Below are 20,888 nucleotides of genomic sequence, written 5' to 3'. Positions count from 1 at the left end.
TTAAACTGAATTTCTAAAACGTGGAAAAGAGATTCAGACAAGACAGCTAGAGACATGTATAGATAGACAAAACAATAAAGATAGATAGATAGATAGATAGATAGATAGATAGATAGATAGATAGATAGATAAATAGATATAAAAAAAAAAATACAAATATAAATAACAATATATAAATACAAATATAAATAAATAGATAGATAGATAGATAGATAGATAGAATGACAGAATGAAAGAACAATAGATAGATAGATAGATAGATAGATAGATAGATAGATAGATAGATAGATAGATAGACAGATAGACAGACACAGATAGATAGATAGATAGATAGATAGATAGATAGATAGAATAGCAGAGATGATAGATAGATAGATAGATAGATAGATATAGATAGATAGATAGATAGATAGACAGATAGATAGATAGATAAACAAAAAAATAAAAGAACAGATAGATAGATAGATAGATAGATAGATAGATAGAATGAAAGAACAATAGATAGATAGATAGAACGACAGAATGAAAGAACAATAGATAGATAGATAGATAGAATGACAGAATGAAAGAACAATAGATAGATAGATAGATAGATAGATAGATAGATAGATAGATAGATAGATAGATAGATAGATAGATAGATAGAATGAAAGAACAATAGATAGATAGAACGACAGAATGAAAGAACAATAGATAGATAGATAGAATGACAGAATGAAAGAACGATAGATAGATAGATAGATAGATAGATAGATAGATAGATAGATAGATAGATAGATAGATAGATAGATAGATCCCTTGAGTAAAATGGCAAAAACCAAACAAATGTCATGGTTTCTACTGCTCCTTTACCTTTTTGGTTGTTTGCATCAGAGGATTAAGATAAATTAGATCACTTTGGAAGTTAAATTTAGACAATCTACATGTCCTAGGTTTGTTTATTACACAATGACTTGGATAATTTAAGCAGATGGGTCATTTAACCTCTGTGCAGCATATGAAAATAAGGACATGACTGACTTTGGGTAGGTGTCACCCCACAAAGGATGGATGCAGGAGGAAAAACATTTATTTGTATAGTGATTTTCTTAATATCCCACTTTACATGTACAATGGAAATACCTTAATCTCCACCTACCTGCATAAATTGCTCTGCAAAGCCGGTGTGTGTGTCAATACTCTTACCTGACATCAGCTACTCAAGCGACGACAAAGTGGAAGGGTGGTGGGTGAAGGACATGAGCCAGCTTTCAGAACTGAGAATTTTAAAAAGCCTGGGTTGATGAACTGTAAAAGGAAATTAATATTTAACAATATTTCAGTTGTAATGTTAAGGTTAACATGTGCAGTTTGTACAAACTCTTAATGATGAGCATGTGGTGTGGAATGAAGAAAGAAAACTACATTTGAATGGCTTCAAGGGCCATTCATTATGCAAGTTAATGACTTGGACATGCAAAAAATCAAAGGTAGTTATGATGGGAGCCCCATTATTCTCATCTGCATTTTACATTTTGCCTAGCAAAACAGCAAAGGAACTGCCAAAGCATACAAATTGAACAATAAAAATGATTTCAGTTTTAAGGTTTTATATACCTTAAGCAATAAAATTCACAGCAATGATCCCATACATCATTCACAACTGTTAAATAATGTAGTATCATAACATGCTTGTGCCTAACTTTCACTGGTTAAAGTTTAAGAGTAATTTTAGTCTCACAACTTGTGTTCAGAAACATTAAGCACGTGGCATGCAATGACGCCATTTAGACCTATAGCCTATAGGCCACGGCTACGCTGCAGCTCGGAAATAATGCTAAAATTAAAATGTTTTTTTATCAAAAGTTGTCCATAATATTAGTTTTTTTTTGTAAAAAGTTTTAGTACCCAGACTTGAATTGTTGCTTGCATTTCGAGATATTGCGAACTCTCCCGTCAAACGACCGCAAGACATCGGCCTCGTGACTATCTACAATATATTAATGTAATAATATCAAGAATGAAGTGAAATAGCAAGAATCAGTTCATATTTAAAAACATTAAGAGTATTTTTTTTTCTCAAATCTGTTTATAGATATACGATTACTTGCGCAGAAATGCAGCGAGCCGCAAGGGTGCGCAACGCCTTTTTTTCGTCGGAAGAACGTTTAAGGTTATGCAAATAATAGTTGATCGCTAATAATAATTGAGATGTAACAATGAATTACTAACAAGTCAATTAAATAATTCCAATTTATTAATTAATATATCAATTATATTACAAATAAAAACTATTACTATTGATGTTATTATACAATTTATGTTTTAAATTTGAGTCTCCTTTATAAACATTTTATCCTTTATGCTCTGAAAGAAAATAAACTTTTTACTTTATAATTCTCCTCTCTCGCAGATTTAAAAATCTGCGCATCATTATTGTTTGAATATCCCTCACACACACATCTTACAATTTTAATTATAGTTTTGCGCGGTCATTTGAAGAACCGTTGAAACGAATATCAGATTCAGAAAATATTAGGGATGGCAAATTCTTAAATTATTTTATCAAAAGACACTAGCAAGACTCGTTGAATCGTACATGACAGTAATGATCCGTTTGTGATCATTAGAAACACGAACTGTTCCAATTTATTAAAAAGGATAAAACGTAGGCTATACACCCCATGTATAAAACACTGCAACCAGTCAACTGAGGGATTCGTTTAAAACAACCAGAAGACCTCAAGGACTCTTGAGTGTTGGACAGAGAGACAACAGTAAAACTGCTCAAAGTATTTCGGAATCTTTGGCTGCGCAACTAGACAATCACTTGGCAAGTGAAACGACAGATAACAAATCACTGTGGGCGTTATATTGTTACCCTTTCTTGTACCAGCATGTACTAATGAGCAAATATATTCGAACTTCTTCAGCCCCCCATATTGAGCGTGGGCTTTATATGAAGAGGAAGACTTGCTTAGCATTGTCATCTTAATTAATTATTAGCTTCTCTCTTCTTCTGCTGTCCACCAACGCCTGCCAAGCAAGCCATGGTGCAGACGAACTCATTAGTTTGACTTGGAAGTTATGTTTAGAACGCGTGCTTTATGACCCACGGTTTTAAAACGAAAGTTACCAACTGTAAAGTCCCTCTTTCTCACTTTGATCTGTATTTGGATTCAATGGAAAAAGAGAACAATATCAGGCAGCAACGCAGCAACAGACGGTTCCAAAGGCTGTAAGAAAAAAAGGAATTGGTTGGCGTTCTTTTCCTACTCGTTTGGATTCAACAGAAGGCTCGCTGTCGACCTAATTTCGTTTTGGTAACAGATCAGCTCATTGATTCAATTAGACGGGTCCAAAGCCAACCCGGACCGATCTGTGAACCGTGGCGTCACTTCCAATTCGAGTGTTAAAGAGATTTCCTTCCTAAACACACATAATGAACTCTGCGTTGGGCTAGTCTTACAGGCAACGCTGAACATTACTCTTATTAAAGAGGACAATCACCTAGGCCTACCTCAGCCCATTACAGTACGAAGATTAGGCATTATTCACTAAACTCGCGCGATTAAAACTAGAAACTAAATGCGGCTGGTATAGTGATGAGAGGAGATGAAGAACAAAATCTCAGTGCATAAAGTCTGAAACGTTCTTTCTTTATTTCTCATTCTCTCATTCGGAGAGAATTTCATGCAGGGTTTGACATATTCTAGCTGTTATCAGATTGATGGGCTAGTTTGATTGAAGTGGCTTTGTCATGCAAATGTCAAGCGCGTGATGGATGGTCGCCTCGCGCTGACAAACTTCTGGAGGTCCCCTCACCATTGGCGCCGTGACGTCTCACGTGACCAGCAGATGAGGTAAAGATGTGTTATAGAGAAGCACGAGCAAACACTCCAGAGGTAAGCATTTCCCCCCTTCCGCATGACATTCTGTTGCGAGCTTGCAGGACAGGAGGCTCTCCCGATCTCTCAGGTTGATCCTCCGCCATTAATTGCGCATGGACAATTCCAGAATGAACTCTTTTTTGGAGTACACAATTTGTAACCGTGGGACGAACGCCTACTCGCCCAAGGCTGGATACCACCACTTGGATCAGGCGTTCTCGGGCCCCTTCCATAACGGACACGCAAGTGACAGCTATAACGCTGATGGACGACTATACGAAGGGGGGAGCAACCAGCCAGCAGCAGCAGCAGCACAACATCAGCACCAGAGCAGCCTCTACGCGCATCACCAGCACCAAACTCATCAGAGTGGCATTGGCCTTTCCTACGGTGGCACGGGGACAACGAGCTATGGTACGCAGGCCTGCGCCAATCCGGACTACGCTCAACACCAGTATTTCATTAACCCTGAGCAGGATGGGATGTATTATCACTCATCGGGTTTTTCAAACTCAAACGTCGGTCCTCACTATGGCTCCATGGCCGGTGCGTACTGCGCGGCGCTGGGAGCCGTTCCAGCCGCACCTTACCAGCATCATGGATGCGAAGGCCAGGATCACCAGCGAGGCTACTCACAAGGCATCTATGCCGACTTATCGGCCTCCCAAGGGAGGGAGAGGGACACGGATCAGTCGCCACCTGGGAAGACATTCGATTGGATGAAAGTCAAAAGGAACCCTCCTAAAACAGGTGGATTGAATTGCCTTCTGTGACGAAAATATCTATGCTGCACACTCAAAACAAGAGCAACTATGTCTTAAAGCAAATAAGATTGCAGGTCACCAAAATATAACATTAGGAAACAAATTAGGAACTTTTTCCTAGGCTATCTTAAGACATAAGCAAAAAAAAAAAAAGGCCTGTTCTCTTCAGTTTCAACCCGGCTCCCTCTGCGTTAATGCATCGAACAGACATGCTTTCCTTCGCCCTTGGAAACGCACCAGCACTGTTATGCTTAGCTTGTCTCCGGTTCTGGCCGCGCAACATTCGTTTTTGTTGGCCTCCATTGTGTTCTTAAGCTTTCGTCTCCTGTCCCAGCAGTATTTGCCTCACAACGATTTAGTGCACCAACTTTTACGCACAGGGGCCACCATTTTGACATACTGTACAAATTGAGTGGTCATAAAGCCATCTTTAGGGAGTATTGAATTGCATGTAGTCCATATACCCCGTTATGAGTTCTTTCAAAATTGATAACATATACAAACGGGGGAATTATAGTAAGGTTAACAAAAGTTTGCAATGCCGTAAAAATTGTTAATTATTTATTTATTTATTTATTAATTTTGCCTGATACTGCAATTTAAACAGTCACATCTAATAAAAGTTAAGAATACGAGCACACATGACTGTTGTGGGTAAAACAAACCAGTGAATTATGACTATGTGGTTTTTTTATTCTGTGTTTTCATTGTTTGACAAACAGCCATTTAACTATTCTTTCATTTTTTCCTCTCAGCTAAAGTGGCCGATTACTTACTAGGACCACAAAACACAATCCGGACGAATTTCACAACGAAACAACTCACGGAGCTCGAGAAAGAGTTTCACTTCAGCAAGTATCTCACGCGAGCGCGGAGAGTCGAAATCGCGGCCACGCTCGAGCTGAACGAGACACAGGTGAAGATATGGTTTCAGAACCGCCGAATGAAACAGAAGAAGCGAGAGAAGGAGGGACTCGCGCCTGCTTCGTCCACCTTGTCTAAAGACCTCGAGGATCACTCTGATCACTCAACTTCAACATCTCCAGGAGCTTCTCCAAGTCCCGATTCCTAACCGAGGACAATAACTTCGGGTGCATTGATCAACAGATTCGAAATATATCGTAAAGTCTATTAATTTAAGCATTCCACAATGTGCCCGAAAGACCTTATCGTCTTTTTTATGATGGACAATTCGTTTTAGGAAAAAATAAAAAAAATAAAAAACGAACGTCAGCCGAAAAAGTGAAAAGTAGAGACTTTTAGCACAACAATGAACATATTTACACCGTCTCCTCGAACAAAATTTCCAATAATTTTTTGGAAACGTGTGTGTGTGTTATACAGGGTATTTCTATTATGATAAATATAATGCACTTTCACAATGTTTACAAGTCTTTAAACGAACCTAACTGACTTTACATGGAGCTTATTTTGTTGTCAAAATATATGTATTGATGTTTTTTGTTGCGTTTATGAAAATGTACACATTTCATATATTTGAGTTTTGAGTATTGTAGCTATAGGGGTTTTCGGACTTGCACTATGCGTTTACAAGGTAGGCCTTTGCTGAGCACCAGCACAATTTACTTGATGAGAACGATTCCTTCTCAGTGTGCACTGTGATATTCCATTCCATTTGTCAATTTACAGCGACTGAATTCGAATCTTGGGAAAGTTCTATTCCGTTTGTAGAAAAAAGGCAATGCAGGGTGTTTAAAATGTACTTTTTTTAATTAAAACATTTAATAAATTTGATCTTTTAGCCTATAGTATTTTTTAAGCGCAGACGAGCTGAGTTTTATTAGTTACTGTCTGTATGTTTCCGTAATCTAAATGTCTCAATCAAATGCTTCTGTCAATTCTTTATCTACCTCAAATAAAAACAATATTTTACTGAAACAGTCTCTGCAACCATGATTACATATATATGCGTGTGTACGTAATATAATAAAATATAATAAAAATACATTAATAAAAATAAGAAAATGAAAAATGTTAGTATGGATTAAATCATGACAAGGGTTTAATAGCTCTTCTCTTAACTTGGAGGGTGAGAAAGCGACCACCAGTCAATAGTGTTATAGGATGCTCGGAGAACGGAACGGAATGTTGTTGAGCAATCAGGGTGGTTAAAGATGACCTTTTTACCTCGGTGTGCTTCTGGAATATCTAAACATCCAAACAGACTCTCTCACTGAGTGATTTAGGGGTGGCACAAATAGCACTGAGTCTGAGCAAATTAAAAGAAAGACAAGCTTTTAAGAAACGGAACAGAACTGTTGGCGGTGCATTTGAATTATTGAGTTTTGTTATGAAGGAGCTCCTTATTTACTCGCCAAACACATTAAAACACTTCAAAACCATAAATCTTTAGAATAGTCCGCTACATGCATTGGATTGTCCTTCTCGAGTGCTCAACAACAAATAAAGCATTCTTAAATGTGAAAAATATATATTTTTCATTAGCAATCAAATTCTGACGGTTGCTAAAATATTTTTGTAATTGAGAATGACATATTGCCCGTTTCACAGACAGGTCTTAGATTAAACCAGGATTAGGCCGTAGTTCAATTAATATAGTTTAAGTATTTTTTATTAAAATGCTTTAGAAAATCATTACTGGTGTGCATCTTGAGACAAAACCAAGGGAGTGATGTTTTAAGATCAACCAGTGTAAGTTTTTTTTTTCAGTTGAAACAGCTCAGATTTACATTTAATCTGTGACTAGTTTTAAACCTTGTCTGTGAAACCAGGGGATTATGTCATTAAAGACACGACTAAAAAAATCCGTAGAATTTAATTCGTTCCTTGGCAGACATATCTGGTCTTTGTAGCATCAAGTCCACTTCAGAGGAAAACAATGCTGGGTTGCTGGGTTGCAGTGGCATTCACGCACAGCTTCCTGGGTGGTTCTGTAACTGAAACGCATCTCTCTCACCAGGCCAGTGTTTTTGTGGCAAGAAAGACGGCACAATAAACAGTTCCCTTAAGCGACGTCAAAAACCTATCAGACACTTTCTGCGTCAACGTTAAAGCAATGTTCAAAAACATTTAACATATTTAATTATCAAGGAATTAATGATTTATATGACTTCAGTTTGACTATACTATTCATAATATTCCTAATAACATAAAAGTACCTTTTGGAAACATTTCCACAGGGGAGAAAAAGTGTTATACCATTAATAAGGTTGCATTTAAAAGATAGGCCTAATTGACACAAATAATCTAATCAAATACCAAAGATTTGTTTCAACAGGTACTGGAAATAAGACGATAGGCCTACAGCAATGGTTCTATGATTCTCTCTCGACCATCTGCTGGTGCAGATTTCAGTTACGCTGTTCGAGGCGTTTGTCCTGTACCCCCCCTGATCGGGCCTTTGATCCAACCGCTACCCCCGCGGTCAACATCCGTGGTCTGCATTGAAACGTAAAGTAATGCTTACAGTAGGGGGTTTACACGGAGGTCACCATTAACTTTACCTGAACTCTTTGCCAAAAAACTGGACATGTCTCTGACTTTCCTTAAATGTCCCATAGCAAAATCTAGCTCTTCTCTTCATATACATATATATATATATATATATATATATATATATATATATATATATATATATATATATATATATATATATATGAAAAATTTAAGTAACAATACGAATGCGATTCGTTTATTTATATATATATATATATATATAAAAAAAAATATAAATATATATTTTTTGTGTGTAAAATAAAATAATAAAATAAGAAAAACGTGTAATTTAATTTGTTATCCCTCAAATTAGAAGGCATAATTAATATACATTGAATTTGTGTGGATATATGTATTTGCAAATATTTTATATTATATTACAGTATCTACAGAATTTGTTTCAGTGTGTCACGAAGATCGGACATATTGGGGGGTTTTCCCCTCTGAGTGTAATTTCAAGTCATTGCTCAATATAGAAAGGTCACCTTAAAAGAAAATCTCACTGAGAAAGGAGCATCCCACATAAGCACATGCGCGCACACATCTGCTTTCTATCTGTGCTGTATTGACAGACTTTCGTTCAAATTAGACATCAGATTTTAGGAACTCCCAGTTTTCTTTTGTGCCACCTCAAAAACACATGCGGGGCAAAGCAGGTGAGCGAGAGGCCAAACTCCGGTGAAAGAACTGAGGGAATGAACTCGGAGCTGGAGGGTGCTGACAAGTGGTGAAGAGAACTAGTGGAGGGGGGTCGCAAAGGTTTGGGGGGTCGTTTTTCGAACATTTAAGGAAACGAGTTTGCCTAACTCCCCCTCCCACCTCCCCCCTCCCCCTTGTGGCCTCACCTCTTCCCCAAAGTTTACGCGGGTTTGACAGTTCCATTTCATCCACGACCCTCTGACGGACTACCCCAATATTTGCTCAGGCGGACAGGTTTGCCCTGGGTCCTGCCTTAAACATCCCCTGACTGCTTCTCCCCTGGCCTCGGTTCACAAAGAGTTCAGGCCAAATTAATACTTGAAATAGGCAGGTCAGCCTGTCAGAAGCTGCGGACGTTCGTCCATCTCGCCGGGGTCACGCACAGGTCTCTCCCTTCAGCTTGCGCCGCGAGCACCGTTCTGGGGCTTCACTTTGTCTCTCTTTAATTTTTTAGCAGTTCACCCGTATCTTCCACTCTCCCCAGTCAGGACCTTTGATTCCACCATCTTTCCACCATACTGTAAACGCACATATAGATAGATAGATAGATAGATAGATAGATAGATAGATAGATAGATAGATAGATAGATTTACTCAAATTAATTTAATTTAGAAACAAGTAACCTAGCTATTGGATATTGTTCGGGATTTACAGAAAACATAATATTAAGATCTTTTAAGAATCTAAAAATGTTCAAAATTGAGCATCTGAGTGGCATAAAAAACACTAAAATTTAACATTTAAATTATTGACATTAACATTTGATCATGGTTATAAAATTATTACATTTAGTAAAAGTGTTTAATATGGCCGGTCAAGTATCAAAAAAGCAATACATTATTAAGACAGACAATTGAAACTCTTGAAATGTCAGGATTTTTCCAGTTAAAAACATCTCTGGAGTCAACTGAAGATGAATAAGGCTACAGTAACTGACCAATTTTCTATTTTGACCTGACAACCTGAGCTCATGTGCTTTGTGTCTCTCACATTATGAGTGAACCCGTGCCCGTGCAATTTTATTTTTCAATTTTGCATTATCGATTTTTAATTTTTATTTTAATTACTTTAGCTACAACTTGATAATGCTACTAACTTTCACATTCCCAGCCTTTTTTCTTTCAATTGCAATTAAAATGCATTTTTATTAGTGATTTATTTGCATAACTCTTCTTAATAGCTGGGGGAAAACGTTTATTTAACCCCTCGAAAAAGATCATATGTTAAAGATTTTAATTTAACAATACCCAATATTTCTAAATAAAAATATCATATATTTTAATTAAATAATAACTCAGTAATATTTTTATAATTATTAACAATAACAACAACCTATGCTTAACGGCCATCTTGCTGTTGTTATTATTATTATAATTATAATTAAATTAATAATGTGGTTGATATTGGATGTAATAATGCTATTGACGTTTAGAATATGGATGCGTAAAGATATTATATCCCGTCATTGAACTCTGCACTAAGTTTATATGACCGTTTGCCCTGTAGTTAAAAATGGTGTAAGACCAACAAAAAAAAAAAAAAAAAAAAACAGTTTCTCCACAATCCATCAAAAGTGGAAAGGAGCGCAACCCACTCAGCACGCTGTCAGGGTTCATGCAACTGAATGTGTTAAAATACGCCGATGAACTTACCATGACCCTGCGCTGACCAGACGCAAAGGAGAACGTCCTCAATCGAGAAAAGAACTATTGCAATCTGACGATAAGTTGCGCAAGTTTTGCATTTCTCGATCCACAAACGTGGAATTATTAATACATACGTAATTATTTTACATTTTAAAAATTCGTCAATTTGCTTTCATTTAAACAAAATGATAAAAAAATCACCTGCTTAATTTTTAGACTATAATAATAATAACAGGCTACATGTCGAATCAAGTTTTTAATGAAACGAATAAATAAAACGAATACATACACACACACACACACACACACACACACACATATATATATATATATATATATATATATATATATATATATATATATATATATATATATATATATATATATATATATATATATATATATATATATACTAACAGTTAAGATAATGAGTTCTGTTAATTTCAAAACTGCAAAACTGGTGAGAATAGAAGGGAGAACATCTATTCTGTTTATTCTCACATTCTTGGCTGAATTCAGAGCAAAAGGTTATCTAAAAGAAAAATTCCTGTCTCACGCTTGAGGAAGGCCAGAGAAAAGGCCAGCAGGCCACCAAACAGAAGCAGAGGGAATCTTCTACTATATCGCAGGTTACACAACGCTTAACGCACTCAGCAACTCTCTGACGGTGATCTTATGTTTTATAAAATTCAACCGTTTTAACCAAGTTAATATTACGTGAAAAATTGTAAATTAATATAAAATATACTGCTGTTGTGATAACTAAGTCTTTGTTTGGATTCCAGTGTCAAGTGCGCCAAACAGATAATACATTATCTTAAAAATAGATTTATGCATGTTTAGTTCATTCGGGATTTAATTTCATCGCAAAACACCTAAAGCTTTAGATGTGTGTTAATAAACCTATCTGAGGACGTTTTAGGAATGCTAGTTTTTTTGGGTATTATTTTGCATGTTTGTTATGCCCCATTTTTCTATTTTGTCACTCTTTTGCTTGTGGTATCCGATTTTAGTTAAATTAAAATAGTAACCCGTCCCTTCTCTTTTTACACACGCAAAGTGTTGAATGAGATCTGCACCATAGCCCTGTTTACCTCATACAAACAAAACGTTGTCACAAGGTATTTATATCTCAAATGGAGATTAGAAACTGAGAGCATCCCTCTCTCTTTCACACACACACACACACACACACACACACACACACACACACACACACACACACACACACACACACACACACACACACACACACACACACACACACACACACACTCGCTGTATAAAAACAAATCTGTACAAAAATTGCGGCTTTGAGGTTAAGTGGTTTAATGACTTCAACCTGAATGCATATATAATCAAGTATATTTTTTTCATAAGGTGTTACATGTCAAGAATACATATATGTAAAGAAATATGACAGCATTATTTTTTTTCTTTAGTATTGCTAGTAATTGACAGCTGACAGTTGTGAGAAGTTATTTCTCACAAGCAATTTGTAACTTTATAGTACAATATTAATATATTTGTAGAAACAGTATATGATGCACATAGCAAACACCAGACTGACTGACATGTGTTAATAAGCATTCGTGATGACCCCTCATCTTTCTACTCTCTTATTTATCATATGATTCTCTTCTCCAAAAATAACAAACACATTTCTCTTAGTCATTTGTTCCCTCTACCTCTAAGTATCACTGCAAACTCGTCTTATACAGCCAGAACACAACCTGAGATCAGGCACACACGTGTCCTTGCATGTTTTAATTGGTAACCAAACGCTGAATGAGTCAGAACTGATGCCTGTTCAAATACAGTGTGCAGATGGACAAATGCTTAGTCTCATATAACAAACCAGAAAGACATTTCTAAAAGAGTGCCTCCTGGACTGTGCCAGTAAAAAAGTGCCATTCAGAGTTATTGATCCAGTCAGACCCATTCTCATCTCAAACTATATGTTAACATTTGTGTGCGTGCCAGGATTCTTGAGCGATCAAGACCCAGTGAGGCCTTCCTTTCATTTGAGACATGTGCGACTCTTCAGAGCTGTCAGAAACCAGAGCGGGGGTTCAAGAGGCGGTGGAGACTGCAGATTATTTTTGTGTGTGTCTGCACAGGTGTGTGTATGTCCAGAGATCAGAGGTCTGGATGGGATGGTGTGGACAGGACAGACACATGGAATATTTAAACCAAACCAGAGACTGATGACCAAAGATTGTGTGTGTGTGTGTGTGAGAGAGAGGGGGGCTTCTTATTTTCAGACGCTCTGACATTCAGTATGTAGGAGTGTATTTTTGCATATGAGATAGCGATGACCTGAAGACAGGATGGAAACCCAATCTCAAACAAGAACTGTCTTCGGTCCACATGTACGCTCATGTGCTCTCCTTAAAATTGTGTAGACATCATTACCCATCCATCACAACAGTTCATAGCGAGGGCACACCAACAGCCTTTGACCTTCAACCACATACACACACGTCATTGCATCTTGTGCTGAACTGAGAAGGGCTAGTGCTGGAGCGCCTGAACTCACAACTATCCAAAGGCGTCATGTTTTAGCACAACCAATCGAAAACAAGCTTGCTGTTGAGAAGTAATCAGAGACTCAAGGTTACATTAACACCTCACTGTCAGCTCAAAAAGACACTGTATGTGACACCAAAGGCCAGAAGTGTTTTCCCCTCCCTCCATCCTTATTTCATCCTATACCCCCATCTGAAACAGGCCAATATGTGTTATACTGATGACAAAAGTTGTTATATATGTGTGTATGACTCAAGGTGAGCGTTGCCAAATAGGTCCTGCAAGTGTGAAAGACTTGATCCAGAAAACAGCTGTAGCTTCTCTTATTTAATGTGATGTTTGTGTTCCTTCATTCTCTCTCCTTTATGCATCAAATGGCATACAAAGCTATTACTTCGATTTCATTTGATACAACCTTTCTCCTTTCTTCCTTTTTTTCATGGGCCACTTGTATACATTGATTGGTTTCTTTCTCTCGCAGTCTCTCTCTCGCAATGCTTTATGTGAACCGAACAAAAATACTCTAAGCGTCACTAGTAAAAGTTGTTTTGTTTTCCTTACTCAAGAATTTGTTCACAACATATCCGAATGTTCTCTCAATTTTTCAAATTGAGTTATCTAAACAAACAATTTTGCACTGAACAATATTGCACAAGTTCCCAGCATGCATTGCAGCTTGAAAACATTGTATGTTAATTATCTATCTATCTATCTATCTATCTATCTATCTATCTATCTATCTATCTATCTATCTATCTATCTATCTATCTATCTATCTATCTATCTATCTATCTATCTATCTATCTATCTATCTATCTATCTATCTATCTATCTCCAGTTGTGTGTGTGTGTGTTCATAAAGTCTTAATGAATATATATATTGTGCCTTGTGTGCCTTGCGAAAGTATTCATACCGCTTCAGTTTTTTCACGTTTTATGTTGATGCCTTATGTTAAACTGCTTTAAATTACTTTTTCCCCACATCAATCTACACTCCATCTTTTTAACATCTTTGCAAATGTATTAAAAATATAAACACTAAAATTATTCCATTGCATAAGTATTCATACCCTTATCTGGGACAGTTGAAATTTAGCTCAGGAGCATTCATATTGCTTGTAGATGTTACAACACTTCAAGTGAAGTTAACATGGGGCTAATTCAATTTAATGGATATGATTTGGAAAGGCACACACATCTTATTAAAAGGTCTAACAGCTGATAATTCATATCAGAGCAAAAACCAAGCCCTGATGTCAAAAGAGCTGCCTGTAGAGCTCAGAAACAGGTTTCCGTCAAGCCACACATCTGGGGAAGAATTAAAAAAAAATTCTGCTTCATTGAAGGGTCATAGAAGCATGTAGTCTCTGTTACCCTTAATGGAAGAAGTTTAAAACAACCAGGACTCTTCCTAGAGCTGGCCTCCTGGCCAAACTGAGCAACTGATGGAGAAGGGCTTTGGTTAATGTGCCGAACAAGAAACTGATGGTCACTCTAGTTGAGCTCCATTATCATATGTGGAGATAGGAGAAATCTACAGAAAGACAAACATCACTGCAACACTACACTGATCTGGGCTTCATGGTGGTGTGGCCAAACTCAATCCTCTCTTCAGTTAAGACACATGAAAACACACTCTGCATTTGCAAAAAAGCACCTAAAGGACCCCCAGACTGTGAGAAACAAGATTCTCTGGTCTGACGAACCTCAATTCCAAGCATCATGTTTGAAGTAAACCAGCTCTGCTCATCCAAAAAGTAAAGTGTGCTGGTAGCAGTCTCATGTCCCCTCATGCAGGGACTAAGTGACTGGTCAGAATAGAAGGAACACTCGATGCACCAAAATATTGAGATAGCCTTGATGAAAACCCGGTCCAGTGCATTCAGAACCTCAGACTGGGCAGAAGGTTCACCTTCCAACAGAACAATGACCCTAAACACACAGCAAGAGTGGCTTATAGACAACTCTGTGAATGTCCTTGAGTGGCCCAGCCAGAGAGCTTGAGAGCTTGAACCCAGTCAAATATTTCTGGAGAAACCAGAAAATGTGCGTCTGCCCCCATCCAAACTGACAGAGCATGAGAGATGAAGAGATGGGGAGAAGGATGGCAGATAATTGGCAAATGATGATGTGCAAAGCTTGTCGCATCATACCCAAAAAGACTTGAGGCTGTTAAGGTTCTTCAGCTAAATATTTAGTTAAGGGTAAGAAAACTTATGCAATGTACTTATTTCAGTTTTTTTATTTTTATAAATTTACAAAGTTGTGACAATTCTGTTTTTGCCTTGTCATTATGGTTAATGGAGTGTAGATTTATGTGGAAACGAAATAATTTAAAGCAGTTTAACATAAGGCTGCTTCATAACAAAATGAGAAAAAAATGAAGGGGTGTGATATTATATTATATATTATATATTAATGAATGAATAAATGAATATTTGAAAAGACTAAAAAGTAAGTGCATAATGAAAGGCAGTTAATTAGTTTATTAAGTGTACTGTAAAGTTTAAGATCAATATATATATATATATATATATATATAAAAAAAAACATTCTTAAAATATCCTGAGAAATGTTTAGTGTGAAATTAAAGCTAAATGTTTTGAAAATTCACCATTTATATAAAAGTAAAATGAATAAATTAATAAGCTCTAAATATAGGATTGGACAGAGCAGTTAAAAAAAAAATCCCAAAATTGAGAATGCAAATCAGTTTTTATCTATATCAATGCAATAAGAATTGCTTATTGTGATTATTAATCAACTTATTTATTGACAATTGGTGTTTTACATCACACTGCTACAGAGCAATAAAAAGCACTATGTCTCATTTCTTTTGCCTCTATGCTGTTCATTAGACTTCTTTCTTTCTCTTCTCTTCCCTAGTCATCTTCTTCAAAAGTGTGCCTGTATTACCCTACAGGAAGTTTGGGGAACTGCAGGTTTCCAGAAAGGCTCTTGTCTGGAAGACATGAAAGGGAGGGGTTACCCACACTCATTCTTTCTCTTCATGAGCTAATCAAGTGAAATCCAATTTAGTTTGGAAAAATAAGGGCATTAAAAATGTATAGGAGAAAAGGAAGTAGAACAGAAGGCAAGAAAGATGGATTAAAAACTGTAATTTTTTCTACACGCCTTAAAACAGAGTCTCCATTTGTACATATGCATGTGCCGCCTTAGATTTCACATGCTGTGATGTTCTTGGCAGTGGGCCTGCTGTGTCTGGGGTTCACTGCAGCAGAGTGAAACCAGGTTAATGTCACTCTGGGATCAGCTCATATGGTCTGAGGGAGGTTCCAGTTGAGAGCTCAGATTTACTTTTGTCTCCCACAGCACACTGCCTGGATCTCAGTGACAGCTAGCCTCTGACTGAACCCTCTCTCTCTCTCTCTCTCTCTCTCTCTCTCTCTCTCTCACACACACACACACACACACACACACACACACACCATCTTCACTTCCTCACTGCGCTGACATTATCCAGCTATAATGTGCAGACATTATAATACACATGGCTATAAGTACACAATCATCAAGTCAGAAACATTTCAGAGGGCAAATGTATAAAATAATATTTTGGGCAAACATGCATTAAATGCATCAAATCTCATCTTATTTCCAAATAAGCAAGATTCTAACACATCAGACTCAGCATCATCCAGAGGAAGCACCCAGTGTCTGTTCAATTCCCAGCTGTCATCTGACTGGCTGGCTTGGCTTCCTGAGGGTACACTGGTTTTTAATCATTCTGTATGGAAACTAAGTCATCTTTAGAAGCTATCGGTTTGATAAAATGAGCACCTATAGAAAAACTAATCACTGGATTTGCTAAGTTTGCCAGGACATCTTGGAATCAAATATATGAGGTACTATATGTAATTTCTGTTTTTCTTCTGTTATGGGTACACATGATCGTATAGACTGACTTTGGAGTTTGAATGCAGTGTGTATAATTAACAATGAAGAACAATAATGAATATTCTTCACTGTTTATTTATATGTGTTTATTATTTTAATGTTAAATTATACACACATTATATATATATATATATATATATATATATATATATATATATATATATATATATATATATATATATATATAATGTGTGTATAATTTAACATATATATAATGTGTGTAACACAATGTGTGTAATGTGTGTGCACAATGTGTAAACAAATAATACAACAATATAATAATAATATATAATAGGTGATAACATAATATAACTAACATTCCAGGTTTTACTTCCCCCAAACAGTGCATAAAAACAAAAATTGTGGTCAGACATGGCAGTCTAAGAGTCTCTTCCTGTCTAAGTGGGTGGTTCTTGGCCAGAATAAGCTTCACGGCTTAGTCAGAAATCTGGCTATGCAAAACTACTAAACCATATTGTGGTATGGCCCTTATCTGAAAACTGTGGCTCCATTTCTTTTCTTCTGTTTGGCTCTCTACCAGCTCCCCTAATGAACCCTGACACAGAGCTCCGTCCTGAGGCCTTCACCATCCCCTGTCTCAGCAGTGTCCAGCCCACACAGTTCACTCAGGTGAGCCCCATGGTGCAGCTCTGCCTTGGGGACACACATGCCACAATTAATCAACAAGAGAGAACACGGCAGCCGCAGACTACACTGGCTCAAAGCCCACACACACTCACACACTCCAGATACATGCAATGCCACTGAATTCATACTGTACCCCCCCCCCCACACACACACACATTTACTCATATTTTCTTTAAAATCACAACTATGCAATGTATTATGATTCTGACATTTCATAGCAAATGATCATAATTAATAATAAATAATTCAGCTTTAGCACGCTACTGCCATATTTAAAGGGAAAGTTCACATCAAAATGAAAATTGTCATCATTTACACACCTTTATTTAATTCATAACCTATGCATTTCTATTGTCTGCAGAATGCAAAAAATATTTGATTAATGTAAAAATTACATCACAAGTTATTTTTAACTCACAATATTTACATTAACTGCAATACTCAGACAACTGGCGACGTTACAACTTTACTATAGCATAAAAATCATTTTGTTTGAATAAATTCATATTTGGAGAAAGCATATTTGTGAATAACATTATGAATAATTCTTTTAATCTAATTTACTGTATCTTTTGATACATCACACACTTTACTAAAAAAATAAAGTACAGTAAATAGTAATTTCACATTCACAATTTGTAATATTACATGTATTATATAATTGTAATATGTTGAAATACTTCTTTATAAGGTTTAAAGTGTTATCAGTAAATACATTAGTGAACAACAATGAACAATAAATTATTTATTAATCTAGGACATGTTAATTACTAACATTTTTAACACTTTAATTATTTGTTTAAAGTATAAATTATACACTATAATGTATATATTAATATTAATGCATTGTGGACAAACAAATTAACAATTTATTATTATTTTTAATTTATAAAGGAACTAAAACTAAATTAAAATCCTGTGCGTTCATGATGTCTAACGGATTAAGTAGAGCTAATTGCAAATTCATTATAAAGTGTCACCAATGTTTTTAACAACCAAATATTAAATTGTCATCATATGACGCATTACATTCATAACAGACTATTTTGAGCTAATTAATATTGTGATCCAGTAATAATAAGCATACAAACAAATTTTGTACAGTAAACAGTTAACCATTTACAACTCAATCTTGATAGAAAAGATTTACTAGGAATGACCGACCAAGACATGACTTATGTCACTATGAATAAAACACCACATATAAGAAGTTTAATTATGATATTGTCTGAAATATTGCCAAAAGTTGGATGGTTGCAATTATACTTGGCACAACCTAAAAACGTCTCACTTTTGTAAGAAAATGTGCTTTAAGAGATGAATAGAGAGACAACAGAGTACAGTACTGTATTGTAGACAGATATTTTGTTCATTATCATCTAACATAAGAAATATAAAGCTATTGATAATGACTTGCTGCTGGTTTTCCTCCATAAAGAGAGAGAGTTTCATCAGGAGGCTGAGGCCTGTGCAACAGTCGCTGGGTGAATCAAAATGATCGGTGAGCCAAATAATTTGTCCAGCAGGCCGATCAAAAACACGCAAATCAAACATGCTCGCGTAAACACCCACCACTTTGCAAGCACACTCCAAGACAAATAAACGAATAAATCAGCAAATGTATCCACACATGCACGATTACACACACACTTTCATACGAGTGGGCAGCACCTGGGTTTGCCCTTGTCCGAGTGAAGCACTTAGGCTGCGTTCCCAACCGAAGACAGATGGACTAATTACAGCGTGTTATACTCCAACAAACTAACCACACTTGCCACAGAAGACTTTGATTAAAAGGTCCCTCATAAATGTAATTTATAAATGTACGGACATGGCGTTGTACATGGATACCCTTGATTATATGCGAATTTATGTGTGTGAGTGTAAGTGTCTGTGCAGTGGCTGGTTTCCAGATGTTGCTTAGTGAGAGACTGGCCTGTCTGCCAACAGGAGGTGAAGCGGTCTAACACTCATCTCCAGCTGGAATCAGAGTCTGATAGTCAAAAGGAGCGAGAGAGAGAGAGAGAGAGAGAGAGAGAGAGAGAGAGAGAGAGAGAGTGACAGAGAGAAAGGCTGACAGGAAAAGAGAGAGGGATGGAAGGAGAGGCTCATGCTACAACAAAAGAGTCGATTCATTATGCAAAACAGACCTTTCTATCTCGTCAACAGCAATTACATTTTTGTTTTGCAATTTGCCGTACAAAATGAATCATACATTTTAGGAAAATACCTTTCGTGAAAGAATATATCACGTAATGACGAGAGAGAGAAAAAAAATAGAGGAAATCCTTCATCACGCCCCTATCAGTACCTCCATACCTCAATTTACTACTACGAATGTATGCTCCCTCCTGCTAGCTCGGGTCTCTAAATGAGCGATGCTTTGTTCCTACAAAACAAGGCAAAAATTCACTTTCCAAAACTTTCACTGTTTCTGTTCATCTCTGGTGGAATGAGCTGCCAACCTCCACCCGAATTGCTGAGAGCATCACATCTTTCAAAAAGGAGCTGAAAATACCTTTTCTGCAAGCACATAAATTATTAAATGCACTCACATTTTCTTCTCTTCCTTAGCTTGCTTCCCAACCTTGTTGTCGAAGAAACCTGACATTGTGTATTACAATTAACGTTGGCTCTTTGGTGAATTACTTTTGCAAGTTACTTTGGATAAAATCATCTGCTAGATGCATAAATGTAATGTAAATTTATACTCAAGCACCATCTCAACTATAAAAATCACGTTTCATTCAGTTATCAACAACATGAAGTGACACTTAAGATGTAAGCCTCCTAAATTTGAAGCGCACAGCATGTGTAACTCAACATTTTGGGGAACATCCACAGTCTTTGTTGCTTCATCCCTGACAGATTGCACATCTAAAGGAGGCACAAAACAACAAAGTGGCGGCTTGATTTCAAGAAGACTGATTGAGCTAACGGTGAATAGGATGCGGTCTCTTTTGGATGGGGGTTTTGGGTGCTACACTGCTGTACGGGACAGGTTGTGTCCAGAGGATGCAGTTGGGGTGCGGGAGAATAGGACAGGTCTCAGGTCTTTGTGCGTGTGTGTTTCCATGGTGGACAAGCCCCAGGCCAGAGGGACTGCCCTCTGTCCCCCTCCCAGGCCCTATCCTCCCTGTCAGCTGTGAGTTATTGATGGGACAGGTTGGCAATGGAGATCCCCCTCTTTTCACTGGGGCCATGAATACCACACAGCTGGATGGGGACTGTTCGGGACAGAGTGAGTGTGAATGGTGCATGTGTGGAAATTGTGATTCGGTACAATATGCTCCTTGTGCGTGAGTCTGAGGGACTGTACTGTATGATGTGTGCGCTT

General features: G+C 37.0%; 1 protein-coding gene across 1 annotated transcript; it reads left to right on the top strand.

The window, feature by feature from the left end:
- The first annotated feature begins 3,180 nt into the window (after positions 1-3,180).
- On the top strand, positions 3,181-6,545 carry LOC109089337 (homeobox protein Hox-B1-like). The gene is made up of 2 exons (XM_019103456.2): positions 3,181-4,619; positions 5,389-6,545. Exons 1-2 carry the CDS (start codon positions 3,983-3,985, stop codon positions 5,703-5,705), a joined length of 954 nt encoding a protein of 317 aa, XP_018959001.1. The 5' UTR covers positions 3,181-3,982; the 3' UTR covers positions 5,706-6,545.
- Positions 6,546-20,888: the final 14,343 nt, after the last annotated feature.

Source organism: Cyprinus carpio, chromosome B3 (genome assembly GCF_018340385.1).
Source record: "Cyprinus carpio isolate SPL01 chromosome B3, ASM1834038v1, whole genome shotgun sequence".
Classification (NCBI taxonomy): domain Eukaryota; kingdom Metazoa; phylum Chordata; class Actinopteri; order Cypriniformes; family Cyprinidae; genus Cyprinus; species Cyprinus carpio.
This window is presented reverse-complemented; position numbering and strand designations above follow the sequence as displayed.